The sequence below is a fragment of the Ursus maritimus genome, unplaced genomic scaffold (genome assembly GCF_017311325.1).
Source record: "Ursus maritimus isolate PB19 unplaced genomic scaffold, ASM1731132v1 scaffold_2, whole genome shotgun sequence".
Taxonomy (NCBI): Eukaryota; Metazoa; Chordata; class Mammalia; order Carnivora; family Ursidae; genus Ursus; species Ursus maritimus.
Genome location: NW_024424452.1, coordinates 54147289 through 54165166, shown reverse-complemented (window position 1 = coordinate 54165166; position 17878 = coordinate 54147289). Strand labels below are relative to the sequence as shown.

Below are 17878 nucleotides of genomic sequence, written 5' to 3'. Positions count from 1 at the left end.
GGTAGTCAGGCCAAGGTATAGAAGTGGAGGTCTACATTTCAATGCTAATAAATTAGAATTCACTTCCTATATTTTAATAGTAGTTAAAGGGAAGCTCTGTTGCAGAGGGATAATGAAATATATTTTATCATCTATAAAATAAAGGGGCTGTGTTTTATGAACTTTAAAAATCATTTTAGTTTTAAATTTTGGAATCTGAACATAAAACAATCACATCCTCTACTGCAGAATTCATATTTGAAGAAATTTTCCAAATAAAAAAGTTAGAAAAAGTTCTGTAAAGACCTAGAGTTAATATGAATCATTCGTTCCATATAAGAGAATTATGATTTTGATTTCTGGGGAAAATATCATAAAATATTTCAAGGATACTGTTTAAAATATGGATTTTACTCATTTCTTTGCTACTTGCCAATTCTTTAATAATAGATATTTGTTGGAATAAATATCTCATAAAAAGATTCTTCTTTGAAAAAATATTCATATGGAAAAAATAGGTCTAAATAATATAAATGGATCAAGGAAATAAATATGACTCATGCCAGAAATATCTCATAGTTGTCTATTCAGAAGAGAAATAATGACTCAAAAAAAGTGGTACATCCACATTACAACAGGTGGCACAATGAAATTAGTTAAATGGGAAAGCTCTGAGTAAATAATCTAATATATAAATCATGATAAACACAGGTTTTCAAAAAGCCTAAAGAAAGAAATGTCACACAAATGGGAAAGGAAGAAATAAAACTGCCTCTATTCATGCTTAGAGAATCCCAGTGAATCTACATAAAAGCTACAAGAAGTAATAAGAGAATTTAGCAATTTTATGTGATACAAATTAAGTGTATAAAAATCAATTCAATTCTTATATATTAGTGGTGAAACACTAAAAATAAGTTTTTTAAAGTACTATTTATATTAGCCACAAAACATGAGATACTAGTTGTAAATTAAACATGGCAGTGTATATAGGAAGAAAATGCAAGACAATGATGAAAGAAATCACAGGATGTCATTAGGAATGACAGAGTAAGAATAACTGACAATTCTCTCTGCCATAAAAGCAACGAAAACACTAGCAAAGGGAGCCAGATCAGCTTCTCTGGAAATCTGCAAATTAACCAAAGTTTTGCTGCAATCTAGGGAGGATTTATTTATTTTTTTTATATATGAATATCAGTAAGAATGGCATGTTTTGTGACATTTTAACTTTTTCTGTTCCCACTTAGTGGTAACCTTGAAAATAAACATCCATAATAACAGAAAAGCAGCAGCCTAGCAGCCATTGGAGAAATCAGAATAAGACTGGAGTTCTTACAAAACCCCAACCTCAGGAAACTGTCACTATTTAATCTGTCTATCTATATCTTAGAAAACCCCATGAGCAAGACCTGAACAGACTCAGAGCTTATCCAGTGGAAAGTCTTTTCTCTAGGGATGTTTGTTGGAAACAATCAGTGGCAACTGTTTAACATTGTAGTTGCCTGAGACAGTGATAATAGTTTGGGAAACAACAAACAAATCAAAAAAGTTAAATAGAAGAGCTGAAGTATGACATCTCCATAGGGGGCTTTACAAAGCTCTGAAATATTACTGGAAATCTGGAAGCCCATGCACATGCAAAGGACTATGTGCATGCCCAAGAGAGACCTGAAAACTATCTAAACTCTCACCTCTCCCTGATCTTCCAGTTCTGCACAAGGAGGAAATGGTGACTAAAGACAGCTTACCCCCTTACATGCTGGAGGCACACCACAACACAAATACAGAGCTTTTAGCAAAGACTGAAAAATGTATTCATTCTAGTAATTTAAGAAATTTCTCTCTTCAATCACTTAGCTGAGCACAAGGTAACTGAAAAGGGATTTCAGTGCCACATGTGACAATAATATAGACTTTATGTAATTCATTCAGGAAAGTCTATACAAGCAAGAAGCAACAAACAGAAACAACAACAAACCCTGGGAAAGGGAAGACTGATTTCCAGATTTGTTATATTATTTAAAATGTCCAGTTTGTAACAACAAAAAAGTGACACATACAAAGACAACAACAGCAAAAAGAAACTGAGGTTGATTGATAGGTTGATACACTATTGGGGGTGGGGGAAAGCAGCCATAGAAACTTGGCCAATTGTAAACCCATACATTGAACTTACTAGACAAAGACTTTAAATCAACTATTTTAAATATGTTCAAAGAATTTAAGGAAATTATGAGAATGATGCCTCAGCAAATAGAGAATATGAGTAAGGAGACAAACTGTAAAAATAAAAATTCACCAGAGGAGTTCATCAGCAGATACAAAGGAGCAGATGAAAGAATTAGTGAACCTGAAGATAGGTCAACAGAGGGATAACAGCAGATAACAGAGGGATAACAGCAGATAACAGATAGTTATCTAGTTTGAGGAAGAGGGAAAAAAATAATGCAGAAAAGTAAACAGAGACTCAGAGACCTGTGGGACAAGGTGGTACACACATGTGTACCAACATAAGTATAATAGGAATCCAAAGAAAAGAGATAGAAACAGAAGAAAATAATTTTTTTAAATAATTATTAAAACCTTCTCAAATTTAATGAATATCATTAATCTACACATTCAAGAAGTTCAATGAACTCTGAGATGGATAAATTCAAAGAGACTCACACTAGATATGTCATTATCAACCTGTTAGAAGATAAAGAGAAAACCTTGAAAGCAGCAAGAGGGAAATGACCTATCTGATACAAAGCATATTCATTAAGATTAACAATGTATTTTTTAAGATTTATTTATTTTATTTGAGAGGGAGAAAGGAAGTGGGGGAAGGAGCAGAAGGAGAGGGAAAGAAGTAGACTCCCTTCCAGGTATGGATCCCACAACCCTGAGATCATGACCCGAGCCAAAATCAAGAGTCTGTGCTTAACAAACTGAGCCACCCAGGTGCCCCAAGATTAACAACGTATTTTTAATCAGAAACCACGGAGGCCAGAAGGCAGTGGGATGACTTATTTAAAGTACTAAAAGAAAAAATTATTGTCAACCAAATGTTTTCTTTTCAGTAAAACTATTCTTCAAAAATGAAGGCAGATCAAGACATTCCTAGATAAACAAAATTGGAGAGAATTGTGACTAGTAGACCTGCTTCATAAAAACTACTAAAGTAAGTTTTTATGCTGAAATAAAAGGACACTAGACAGTAACTCTAATGCACGTGAAGAAATGAAGAGCCCCTTTAAAATTAACTACAAAGATAAATATAAAATAATATAAATGCATTTTTGTGTAGAATTATTTTTCTCTCCTGATTTAAAAAACAACCGCATACAACAATAATTAGAAATCTGTGTTGGGGCACCCGGATAGCTCAGTAGGTTAAGCATCTGACTCTTGATTTCAGCTGAGGTCATGATCTCAGAGTCTTGAGATGGAGCCCTACATCAGACTCTGTGCTGAGCCTAGAGCCTGCGTAAGATTCTCTCTCTCTCCCTCTCGCTCTGCCCATCCACCTGTGCTCTCTCTCAAGAACAAACAAGCAAAAATCAATCAATCAATCAATCAATCAATCAATCTGTGTTAAGGGGCATCTAACACCATAATTTGAATGACAATAACAAGGGGGAGGGAAACAAAACTAAAGAGGCACAAAGTTTTTGTATACTATTGAAATTAATTTAGTATTAATTAGAACTAAACTGTTATAAGATGTTAATTGTAATACCAGGAAACTACTAACAAGATAATGAATATAGTAAAAGAAATGACAAGGAAGTTAAAATCTAACTCTCGACTTGGGAACAAATAAATAATACATGCTTTTATTCATAAAATTAGATATTAATAATGCAACTAAAATGAATGAACCAGACTTCAAGTAATTCTTAGAAACAATTTTTATGCAAAAACCAAGTTGAAAATATACTAAGAAGCCATTCATACACATTTTGAGAGAATGAAGATAATAGCCAATATTATATTACTTAAGGATACTTACATACATATTAGATTGAACCATTTGAAATACATAATACTTAGCCATTTTTAATGTATAAAATGGCAATTTTATATGATTCAACCTTATAATAAAAGAATAAAACATACATGAGAATGATAAATGTAAATACAGAATAGGAAAGGGGATCTTTAAGGATCTTTAAAAATTGTTCAAATACCTTTTTAAATTTCAATGCTATAAATGTCCATTGCCTGGAAAAGTCACTGATGTAAAGAAAGTGGGACCTTTCTGAGTTATTTTTTCATTTTTTATTTTTTGGCTATTATAAATAATGCTGCAATAAACACAGGAGTGCATATATCCTTTTGAATTAGTGTTTTGTATTCATTGGGTAAATACCGAGTAGTGCAATTACAGGATCACAGGGTAGTTCTATTTTTAATGTTTTTTAGGGAAACTCCATACTGTTCTCTACAGCAGATGCACCAGTTTGTATTCCCACCAACAGTGCACAAGTTCCTTTTTCTCCACATTCTCACCAACATTTGTTGTTTATGTGTGATGTATGGAATTGTGGAATCACTGTATTGTATACCTGATACTAATATAACACTGTATGGTTAACTAACTGGAATTTCTTAGTTATTTTAAAAGTTAGATGCTACTATAAATGCTAAAGTCAAATAAATGGTAATAACAGGTGAAGTTACTAAGACTACATCTGTAGTTTGTGAATCAAAAATTTTAGAATTAGAACTAGAAGTATAATAATTGACATAGATGGCTTTAAATAGAGATATCTACCCACAGGTTAAAAGAATTAAAGAAAACTACTGCATTTTTTTAGAAATAATATCTAGTATGATATCAACCTAAGAATCTTCATTTTTGAAAATAACAAAGCTCAAAGACTGAGCATTTTGACAACCCATTAATAGATTCACATATGTAAAAAACAAATTCTCAATGTAGTAGAAAAAAAACAATCTATGTCCTTTCAACAAATATTTAGGTAATGGTCTTTCATCATTCCTATCAAGAATTCAAATTGAGGGGCACCTGGGTGGCTCAGTCATTAAGCATCTGCCTGCGGCTCAGGGTGTGATCCCTACATTATGGCATCGAGCCCCACATCAGGCTCCTCTGCTGGAAGTCTGCTTCTTCCTCTCCCACTCCCCCTGCTTGTGTTCCCTCTCTCACTGGCTGTCTCTCTCTGTTGAGTGAATAAATAAATAAAAATCTTTAAAAAAAATTCAAATTGAAAATAAAGGTATGCATGAAGGGATCGGGTTAATTATCTGATCTCTATTTACTTCAGTGTGACACTGAAGAAAACATTACATTCAAAAACTATTTTAAAACAAATCATAAAAATCTAGAACTTCAAAAATATGATGATTCTAGAATAGAACATCAAAACAGCTTGCTCATTTACTCTTTTTTAATGTTCAAAATGGTAAGGACTTTATGCCAAAAAAAAAAAAAAACTAGAATGATTTTTCTGGTTTTGTTGTTATTGTTAATGTTGTTTTGAGGCATCAATAGCAAAGAATAAGAACATACTCCCATTGTTATGGAACCATAAGAAGGAAATATATCTCCAAATAAAACTGTCACTGCAGACAACAGCAAAAAGCAAGCATTTGATGTATAGTCACGTACAATTAATACAGGCATTATTATACAATGTACAATACATACACTATTATAAAATTTCTTGAATTAAGAAAGTTTGAAAATTCACCTCCAGAATCATTATTTAAATCAGTAAAAAGAAAGTTGCTATCCTGAAGAATCAACAGATGGCCATAAAATATTTGAAAGTAGTAAACAACCACCGGAAAATAGAAACTTATGTTATGCTCATTTCATACAATTCCTTTCCTTCTCTTCACAACCAGTTTTCTCCAGTATCTACATTCAAAGCCCCCTTTTTCTTATCGTTCAGTCTCATTGTAAATTATCTACATCCCTTTTCTCTCCTAGACTGCAAGTGCGCTCTTGATGCCACCCTAGGTGTGATTTTTGGTTTTATAACTTCTTCTCCTTAATATTCTGCTGCCTGATATTATTGAAGAACATCTTGAAATGTTCTAATATCATTAACTCTTCTAGACCACATATATATCTCCTCAGTTGCCTCTCCTCTTTATCCCCACCCCCAACCTTCTAACTGTAGCCCTACATTTTTTCTACATTTCTCTCCTTCAAGAATTTTGTCTGCTTCTAGAACTTCAAAAATATCCTCTATAAGGAATATTCTTTCCTCTGTATAATTAACCCTAAATCAATCCTCAAATCCAGTTACCTGTTTCAAATGACATTTTGTCACTTCTACTAGGATATTCCTTTTCTTTTCAAATAATCAATGTTCATTCCCTTAAGCTTACTCACTATGCTCTCCCTTCCCTCATCACCTCTCCTCCATTACCCTTTCCTTCTTTTTCTTCTTCTCCCTTCCTCCTTCCTACCTCACATATGCACCCATGTACACACAAAACCCCAACATCCCTATTTCTTTTCATGATACATCTTCGACTCCTTCTTCTCCTTTAATTACAGTGTCTGCTCAACTACCACTTTGCAACATTTTCTATTCTAATGAACAAAACAAGTTCATTAGATATCACTTCTGGAACATTACCAGAGAGGTAAGGCTGACCAACTTAAGTTGTACCCATAAGCTCTACCCTTTAGATCCTCCTACTCCATTCATTTATTGAGCAAACAGCAAATAGTTATGCCACCATGTGACAGGCAATCTTTTAGGCTCTTGGGATATATCAGTGAACAATATAAACAAAAAAATCTCTGTCTTCGCAGAATTTACATTCTAGGGGGCAAAACATACATACACAACAAAAATAATAAGTAACTTCATATAATATATTAAAATGGTAACTGCCATGGCGGGGGGGGAAAGCAGCATAATGAGGACCAAAGGTGGTGAACTGGTATTTGAAATTTTAAACAAGGTGGTAGGGAAAATTTCATTAAGAAGGTATATTTGAGCAGACCTAAATAAGAGAGAGAGTCAGCCCCGTGGGTATCAGGAGGTAAAGACTTCCAGACTAAAGGAATAGTAAATACTGCAAAGACCCTAAGACAGAAATGTGCTTCACATATTCAAGACACAGCAACAAGGCCAGTTTGGATGAGACAAAGTGATCACAAGAAATGATAGTAATAGGAAAACCAGAGGAGTAACTGCAGTCAGATCATGTAGGTCTTATAGGCCACCTTAAAAATAGTGGCTTTCACTCTGGTGAGGTAGGAAAATAATAGGGCATTTTGAACAGAGAGTAACATGATCTGATTCATGTGTAATAGAACCACTCTGACTACTGTGTTGGGAATAAAGTGGAGGGCCAGGGTAGAGGCCGTTGAAAGACTTTGTAGCAATCCAAGCAAAAGCAGCAACCATGCCCTGGACTTGGATGATTCTAGTGGAGGCGGTGAGAAGGAATAAAAATCTGGATATATTTTGAAGGTAACATAAACAGGACTCTCCTGACACATATCAAATGTGAGAAGAATTGGCAAGGATGACTTAAATATTTTGTTCTGAATTAGTGGAAAAATGAAATTGCTCTTGCCAGAGATAGGGAGGATTATGGAAGAAACAGTGTGCTTGTCAAAGTGAGAGGTCTAAAACATCAGAAGTCCAGTTCATGAAAAAATAAGTTTGAGATACAAATTAAGCATCCAAATGGGGATTTTAGATAGCCTGATGTAGCAGTCGGGAACTTAGGAAGGAGGCTAGGGGAAGGAGGGGAGGTAGATTTCAATTTAGAACTCAAGCCATTTAGATGATGTTTAGAACTGTGAATCTGCAGGTGATACTTAAGGTAGTACATGTATATAGACTTGGGAAGAGAGCCAAGGTGTGAGGCCTGGGATACCAGTATTAAGAAGTGGACAGAGAGGAAGCAGGAAATCAAATTGAGAAGTAGCAACTAGAAATTCAGAGGCAAGTCAGGAGATAATGCGGTCTTAGATGCCAAATGAAGAAAGTATACCAAGGAAGGAGTGATCTCAACTGATTAAATGATGTTGATGGGTCAAGTAGGATAAAGATATGAAATTAACTATTAGTTTATGGTGTGAAGGTCAATAGAGATTTGACAAGTATAGTTTATAGTGGTAAGCTAAAGCCTGACTGTAGACAGTAGAACTGGAAAAGAAGAATTAAAGACAGCAATCATTGACAAAACTTTGAGGGAGTTTTCCTTAAAAAGAGGAGCAAAGAAACAAAAGCATCTGGTGGAACGTGGGAGTCAAGAAAAAAATTTAATGGAAGAATAACAACATCTCCATATTCCTTGAAACACTCCATTAATACTAGAAAAGTTCCATTTGATGTTACAATAATGGCTGGACTTCAACTTCAGATTAAGACATAGAAATTTGTAGGGCACCTGGGTGGCTCAAACAGTTAAGCATTTGCCTTCTGCTTCGGTCGTGATCCCAGGGTCCTGGGATGGAGCTGCATATCAGGCTTCCTGCTCAGCAAGAAGCCTGCTTCTCCCTCTCTTCCCCACTCCTGCTCTCTCTCCCCATCTCTGTCTTTGTCTCTGTCTCTGTGTCTCTCTCTCTCAAATAAATAAATAAATAAATAAATAAATAAATAAATTTTAAGGAAAAAAGATAGAAATTTGCAAGGGACCATCACTTTGCTATCAACCCAACAATCAAAATATGTTAGATAAGCTATAAAATCATTTTTAAAAGATTTTATTTATTTATTTGACAGAGAGAGAGCAGAGAGAGAGAGAGAGAAGCAGACTCCCAGCTGAACGGGAAGCCCGATGTGGAGCTCAATCCCAGGACCCTGGGATCACGACCTGAGCAAAAGGCGGATGCTTAACTGACTGAGCCACGCAGGCACCCCTTTAAAATCATTTTTTAACCCATTAGAAAGTAGAGGACACAAAAAATCTAAATGAATTAAAGTCTTCAAAGTAACAAGACTTTCATAGAAGAGTTGGGACCCCAGGACTGCTTGTCTCCCTCAAAGAAAGTGAGAGGTGGGAGAGTCAGCCATACTAGTCTGGATCTACAGTTTAGAATTCCAAAGAGCCCAACCACACAGTGAGTCTGCACCCATCCTGATTCTATCTTCAAACATCTGAAACCAGTGGTGAATGACATAATAATGAAACTGTAATAAAGACCACATCCAGGTCAACTTCAAATCAGTTTGATGCTGTTCTTCTCCTACTCATTTTCCCCCAACATTCTCTCTCTCTCTCTCTAGAAGCCTGACAGAACCAGCAGTGCTCTTTTCTCTTGAGGAAAATATTACTCACTGTCTTTCCAGTCCTATATACAAAATGCCTATCACACAACAAAAATATTTTCAGACACATGAAGAAAATGTGGCCCATTGTTAAGAGAGGAAACCATCAACAGGCAGTGATGTAGACATGGTGCAGACATTGGAATTATCAAATAAGGATTTTGAAAATACCTAAGACAAAAGTACTAAAAGATTCAGTGGAAGTGGACAATGACAATATGTGTGACTAGTTGGGGAAATTTGTGTAGAGAGAATCTACAAAAATAGTAGCCAAATGGGAATGCTGGAAATGAAAAGTATGATATTAAAAATGAAGAATTTTCTACATAGGCTTAACAGCAACTGAGATGAAAAAGAGAAAATGATTAGTGCATCAAGACAGGGCAAAAAAAAAAAAAAAGTAGCCAAAGAGAAACACCAAGACAAAAGAGTAGGGATGACAAAAACAAATAAGCAAACAAAAATCCTCTGAATCTGTGGGATGATATCCAGTGCTATAAAATAAATTTAATTGAAGTCCAAGAGGAAAAGGAGAAAGAAAATGGAAAAAAAGGAAAGAAACGTTTAAAGAGGTAATTATCAAGAACTTTCAAAAGTAATGAAAACATCACCTTACACATCTAAGAGTCCGATCAACCCTCAACTAGGATAACATAATAAAAACTATGCATAGGCACAACTTAGTCAAACTGTTAACATCAAAGAGAAAATCTTAAAAGTAGCAAGAGAAAAACAACATACCACATACAAGGGAACATTGATAGGAATCATGGCTGATTTCTCACCAGAAAAAATGAAGGCTAGAAGGCAATAAATAAAAATTCTTTAAGGTGTTGAAATAAATAATTATCAATTCCATATCCAGTAAAAATATCCTTCAAAAACAGAGACAAATTAAAGACATTTTCACAAAAGTTGAGTTTATTTCCCTCTGACTAAATTATAAAAAAGTGGAAAAGGAAGCTTTTCAGGGTGAAGAGATATAATAGCAGGTAGAATATAAGGTTTGCAGGAAACAATGAAGCATATCAGAGAGGGCGAATTTTTAAAGAAAAAAAGAAATTATTTCACAGAGTTTACCTATACAAAATACCGTACTTTCAAACACCTAGCACAACATTACTCTAAATTTGACATTTTATCCCTTCTCACCCCAGGAAAATTTTGACTTTGAGCCAAAAAATTAAATATTGTTAATGACCATTATTCAAAAATACTTAAGTTTCACAAAATCAATAATATTAATGTCTAAACAATATTAACATTAATGACAGCAACATTTTATGAAGTACCTAACATGAACCAAGTATATATTATTCATAAGTTTTAGAAGTACGTTGAAAACTATGTATACGCATGACAAATTAGAAAATTTAGGAAGACAAATCAGGAATTTGGATTGAGAAGTGAAATTCTTTGCCAGAGTCACTTGGCTTGTAAAAAGCAGAGCTGGGATTCAAACCCAAATCTGTCTGATTCTAAATCTCATGCCTTGCTTCTTAGGCACTAATTATTACAGCAAAAATAATTTGTAGATACAATAACTTAAATGTCCAGTGTAGATTTGTGTTTTGTCAACCCAAGTTCAATTTAGAGAATATTATACTACACACTTGCTCTTCTGTGTGATAACACATCATGAACCTATAGCCATGTCCCTACAAATAGACATATTTCCTTTCTCTTAGTTGTGCATACTTTTTCCATAGTAGGTATAATCTGAAATTTGTTTAATCAACTCCCTTTTGAATTTTTTAATTGGTTCCAATTATTTGCTACTTTAATTCTACAATGAGACTTTTGAGTATGTATTTAAGTTCTTCTCTACTTATATTCTTGAGATATATCCTGGAAGTACAGTTCTTAGATGAAATAGTGTTCACATTCTTACTTTTCATAGTTTGTCAGATTATCCCAAACTCTTTCCACACTAATATTATCTCTTTTTTATTCCTTGCCAAACTAAGTACAAAATGATAAGCATTGTTTGAATTTTAAATTCTCAGTTTGTTAGTCAGATGTTTCTAATATTTTCCTTTAATGTTTCTGGCCATCGTATCATGCTAATGAAAGTCTTCAATATGCCAGGATTGTAGAAACATTTGCTCTCATTTTCCTCTACTACTTCATGATTACATACTTTACATTTAAATTTTAACTCATCTGCAGTTTTTTTTTTAAGTATGGTTGTAAGGCATACCTTATCTTTTAACTTTTGTAACATTGTTAGCCAATCTTCCTGATTTATTGTTAGATATCTTCTCTAGGACAATCTGAAACACCACCTCAATCTTTAATTAAGCTCATTTTTACCTATATATGCCTTATTTCTATACTCTTCTCCCATTCCATTAACCTGTCTTAACCAATTTCTATACTTTTCTATTTCTTTTTTAATCTAATTCCAAAAAAAAATTCTCTCCAAAAAATTTTGCCATAATCTTAACTACAAGGAAAATGTCGGGTGTTTCAATGTTTTCCTCTCCTGTCCTCTATACCTAGCTGAGCTTATACATGTTAACTTGTGGGATGCCAGTGGAAGCTAAAAGTAGTGTTTCAACTAAAGAATGAAGAACAAGCAGATGAATTAAGATACAACACACAGCAGAAAACATGGAGGGGAAAGGAAGTTGGAGTTAGCTTTAGATGATTATTCTTTTCTTTCCTGTGCGTTCACTTTCTCAGATAAACCACAAATGTTTATTGATTCTTTAATGTCCAATTACTTTCCTCGGAAAGGTGCTTCACACCTTTAAATACATAACATAGAGAAATTAGAACTCTGTTCATAAATGAGTTCAGAAGAAGTCCTGAAAAGATTTGATTCATATAATTTTGTAATTTTAAACCCAAAATTTGGGGGGCTGTTATAGTTTATACCACAATGAAATTAGAGACTTATAATCACATGTCTGCTGCCATAACTCCTCTAGGTTTTATGCCCAACAGGAGGCATTTAAATAAACCTGCACTGGAACACAGTGACTGACACATACTGGTTGATAGAGATGATCTAAGGTGTTTCTATTTGTATATTAAAAAATCAGCCCAACCAAATCAAATTATCTCATTAGCATATATACATTATATTTATACATATTGTATTACTATGTATACAGGGGTCAGTGAAAAACATTTATCTGGTCATTGATTAATTTCCTAGGGGAGGCAAAAATAAGGCCTGCAGCAAGAGAAAGTGTCATTGACAACATATTTTTCTAGAAAGTTATGATAGTTAAGAGATGAGAACCGCCACCCCCACTGCCCTCCCACCCCCACTCACAAAGCCCTGTAGGAAGCCAACATTCAAGTGAAAAGTTGTTGCTTCCTAGGTACAGAAACAGGGAAACAATTAAAGCCCAACCAGAGAAAGAGAGGAAAGACATCTTCATCTCCTATGGGCCTTCATTTGATACGTCTGGGTTTGAGGCTGTCTGTTCCAAAGCAGAGACAGCCGGCCTGGCACTGCATGAGAGCACCCTTAATTCAGCTCGCCGTAATCTCCTGCACAATTACCCCTCCTGAATGAAACCATCTTGGGTATGGACAAAAGTATGGAGGACAGTGACTTAATTTTTTGATTAAAAAAAAAAAGGAGCAAGCGAGAGAAAGAAAATGATTTATAATAAGTCCATGGGAACATTCTGTACCTATCTCTTTTCTGATTAGAGAGGTGGCATGGAGCCTGGCTCATTAGGCAGAAGTAATGAGCCAGTCTATATGCCATCTCTAATTAGAGAAAAGATACAGTAGGTACAACTGTACCTATAAATTGATAGAATAAAGACAAAAATTATTTTAAAATACCCTTTCCCTTGTAGCACTCTGATGCCCAAATCTTAAGGAGAAAATTGTAATAAAAACTAAATAACATTTGAAATAAACCCTTTTCCACTGATATGTTTTCTAATCAGAAGTTAAATTTATTTTTATAGTTTAAAAACAAATATCATATTCAGTCCACACTGTCCTTTTGAAGCATTCATTCAACGTTTCGTGTACTGAAGAAGATTAGAAGCAAGTCATTTCAACCCCACAGTGCATAGCAGACTAATTTATTGCACTTTCAGATACTTTGAGCAACATTTGGTGCAATAAAACACTTTTAGAAGTACTAATGGGGATTAAATATTGAAATAAGGCTCACAAGATTTAATGTTTTATTAAGAGATTCTGCATGCAGGGTACTTTATAAAATTCTCCAATACACTAATTACTGAAACCCAGTTTCTAAATATATAGTTTCCTTCAATTACTTCTTCACATAAGTTTAGCTTGATCGAAGAACATATACACATTAAAATAGCTTTGTCTAGGCATTTTGTCTTCTGATCTCTCAACAATTCTATAGAAAGATATCGTTATCCCTACTTTTAAGAAAATGGGTGTTCAAAGAGGTTGATAGTTGCCACTCACCAAACATTTACTATATGACAAACAACATATTCTACTCACACACGATTTCATATAATTCCTGTTTTGGTCCTGTGAACTATTTATTACAACATCATTTCATAGATTAGAAACCTGAGATTTACAAAGGACACATATTTTCATCAAAGGCACACACGGGATTGGATTTAAATATGCTTTTGACACCAGCGCTAGGAAATTTAACCACATAGTTTTAGAATGTATTTTGAATATCAAAAATACATACCTTTTTTTCTATAAACTAGATCATGTCTAGACAACTCAGGCCATAGGGGAATGCAAATTGAAATTTTGCATTACTTCAAAATTAGTAACTCCTAGAAATATCTATATAACAACTCCAAAGCCATGACCATTTATGCATTTATTGAAAGTATTTGAAAAAAAATGAGTGTTTACTATATACAACTGACAGGATTATATAACTATTAGAATTAAAATTTAGCAGTCATTGGCCTCAATTAAGGTCAGTATGAAAATTGATGGTATTTTTATATAACAGAAAATGAAGTTCAAAAACAATACTCAGTATAATCGCATGAAAACAAACCCAACATATACATAGAACTAAGTCTTACAAATGAGTGAGACTTCTGGACAAAAAATTAACAACATTGCTGGAAGAAATTAAGAAATACATTATATTCATGGATTGGAAGATCTGATATCATATAGATGCCCATTTTTCCAAAATTGAGTGAATGATTCAAATCCCAGAATTTTTGTGAAAGTTGTAAAACCACTTCTGAAATTCATACAATAGCCAAGACAATATTGACAGGAAAGAGTGTGAAAATTAAATACTTTTAGATTTTAAGACTTTTATAAAACTACAGTTACGAAAACTAAATATTTTGACTCAAGTATGGGCAAGCAAATCATTGGAACAAAATAGAGAGGTCGGGAACAATCCCGTCTTCACATATACAGGTGTATGATTTGTGAAAGTTACCATTCACTACACGGTAGTGAAGAAATTATCTGTTCAATGAAAATGGTTCTGGGTCAATTAAATATTCAGGCAAGAAATAAAAAAATGAATCTTTTTTTAATGTTTTTTTATTATATTATGTTAGTCACCATACAGTACATCCCTGGTTTCTGATGTAAAGTTCGATGATCCATTAGGTGCGTATAACACCCAGTGCACCATGCAATACGTGCCCTCCTTACTACCCATCACCAATCTATCCCATTCCCCCACCCTCCTCCCCTTTGAAGCCCTCAGTTTGTTTCTCACCTTATGCCACACGCAAAAATAAATTCAGATAGAAAACAGACCTAAATTTGAGAGGTAAAATAATGGCATTTCTAACTAAGATGTAGAAAGAATATCTCCATGAGATCAGGGTTTGCAAAGATTTCCTAAACAGGACATAAAAAATACCAAGTATAAAAGAAAAATTAGTAAATTGGACTTCATTACAATTAGGAACTTCTGTTGATCAAATATAGTTTTCAGCAACTGCAGTGTGCCAGATTCTGGAAAAACAGTAATGCTTTTCATGCATAGCCTCATTTGATCCTCACAATGGAACTGTAAGTCATCATCATCACTTTAAATTTGGGTAACTAAAAGAATACAAGAACTCTAATTCAAAAGGATACATGTACCCCATGTGTATAGCAGCATTATTTACAATAGCCAAGATATGGAAGCAAAGTATCCATTGATTAATGAATGGATAAAGAAGAGGTCACACACACACACACACACACACACACACACACACACGCAACATAATGGAATACTATTCAGCCATAAAGAGTGAAATCTTGCCATTTGCAATGATATGGATAGAACTTGAGAGTATAATGCTAAGCGAAATATGTCGGTCAGAGAAAGACAAATGCCACATGATTTCACTCATATGTGGAATTTAGGAAACAAAACAAACAAGCAAAGGTAAAAAAAAAAATAAGAGAGAGAAAGAGAGGCAAATCAGCGAACAGACTCTTAATTATAGAGAACAAACTGATGATTACCAGAGGTGGGGTGGGGCGGTGAGTAAAACAGGTGATGGGGATCAAAGAGGACACTTGTGATGAGCACAGGGTGATGCATGAAAAGGCTGAATCACTAATTATATACCTGAAACTAATACAACACTGCATGTTAACAAAATGGAATTAAAATAAAAACTTAAAAAAATACATAAATAAATTTGGGGTTACCACATTTTAGTCATTGAAAAGTTGTTCCAAGTCACATGGCTGCTGAATGGAGAGATGGGATTTGAGTTCAGGCAGACTGACACGAAAGTTTAAGGTCTTGAGGAACTGTGCAGACAAGTGCTCAAATGCATACGTAGATATATATGTGTGGATGCATGCACTAGACAGATACAGAAACAGAGGTATAGAAATATAGACATATATGGTGATTTCTAGCAAATAACTGCTAATAATATTGAAATATTAGGAATAATCTAAATGCTCATTAACAGGAGCTTATTTTAAAGTTCTTGTTACAGCTATACAATTGTGCACAATGCAGCCATTTTAAATGAGAAGGCATATTAACATGGAATGTTGTCCATAACATTTGGAGGGGAAGTATTTATTTTTAGAGGGCTCAGAGAAAGCATATGTATTATAATTTCATTTTTGGAAAATTATATTTATAACCATATCTCCAGCGATATGTACTAAAATTCTGGAAGGGTATAAAAAAGTTAACCATATCTATGAAGGTAGAAAAATGTAAAATAGAGTTCTGTATTGTGTGAATTTTCTTATAATGAGTATTTATCATTTAATAATATAATTCCATTTTTAAAGTGTAGGCAATTTATAGACAATTGTGCTAATTATTTCAAGATAATTCTAAATTCAATTTCTGTTTTTATTCAGGATGTAGTATATAATATCTGTTAAACCTATATGGTCTCTTCTTATGGTGGGAAGATATGAACACTATAAATCCAGCTTATTATTGTTGCATATTATTTCTTAGTCTCTAATACTCTAAATCCTACTTTAAAATTCAAACCAAAAAAAATAGAGAAAATATAGTTTAACATGTATTGTTCTTATTTCAAAACTGATCTTAATAGACTACAGTTTAAAGTTTCTCTAGTATAATGGGCTGAACAGTGACCTCCAAAATGTATGTCCACCTGGAACCTGAGACTGTGACCTTATTTGGAAATAGGTCTTTGCATATGTAATGAAGGATCTGGAAAGGAAAGCATATTAGATGGGGGAGGGGGGAGTGCTAAATTAAACAGGAGTCCTCTTAGAAGAGGAGAAGGGAAGAGGACACAGAGGAGAAGGTCATGTGAACATGGAGGCAAAGACTGGGTCTGTGCAGCCAGCTACAAGCCAAGGAGCACTATGGACTTCCAGAAGCTGCCAGAGAGGCACAGAAATGATTGGAACCTCCAGAAAAAACAACACAGCAAACCCTTGATTTCAGATTTCTAGGCTCCAGAACTATTGGAAGAGGACAAATTTGTGCTTTATTAAGCCTCCACCTAGTTCTGCTAATTTGTGGCAGCAGCCCTAGGAAACAAATAAACCTAGATATTTTTAAATATTATTTTGACACTTTCTTTAGGGATATTGTAATTGGATAAAATAAATAATTTTCTGAAGTCAGAATCTTACCATTTAAACTCTGTCCTATTTGTGTAGTACCAGAAGCAAAATCTATAATTGAACCACTTAGAGTTCTTGCATCAAATGCTGTATTATCTTCCTCCAAACCATTGATGAAGAAACTGATTTTTGTCTGATGCACCTGCAAGAAATTATCACCATTATTATTTTAATTGTATAACCTTGTATTTCATAATAACTACATTTCAGCAGTCTTTCTCAAGTTAATTCCCTACTTCACTACTTTCTTCATGAACCTACATATTATGTTTTGTACTATGATATCTATCAGGGTATTCGTAGGTATATATAATTTTTTGTCCCATATATTTAAGCGGCTCTGACTGCCATGCCTTCATAACTTTTTTTGAGACTATGCTGTTCCTTTATATACTAGTTAAATTTGCTATAACCATATTTGGAAATAAACAGAAATGAATACAAAAGGTAGAAATATTCAAAGCTAGATATACCAAAAATGTGTAACATTTGGATATAATTCAATTTAAGTTGCTAATACAAAATGCTTCTTTAAATATTACCTTTATTAGTGTTGGTACCATAGTTGGTAATATTCAGCTGTACTTCCCCAATACAGAACATAAAAA

General features: G+C 34.0%; 1 protein-coding gene across 1 annotated transcript in view; it reads right to left on the bottom strand.

Moving 5' to 3' along the window:
* USH2A (usherin) overlaps positions 1 to 17878 on the bottom strand; it is a 676781-nt gene that overhangs the window by 619129 nt on the left and 39774 nt on the right. Inside the window, exon 3 of the mRNA XM_040636016.1 lies at positions 17280 to 17412. Within this exon, the coding sequence (XP_040491950.1) occupies positions 17280 to 17412 (133 nt within the window). The remainder of the gene's footprint in view (positions 1 to 17279; positions 17413 to 17878) is intronic.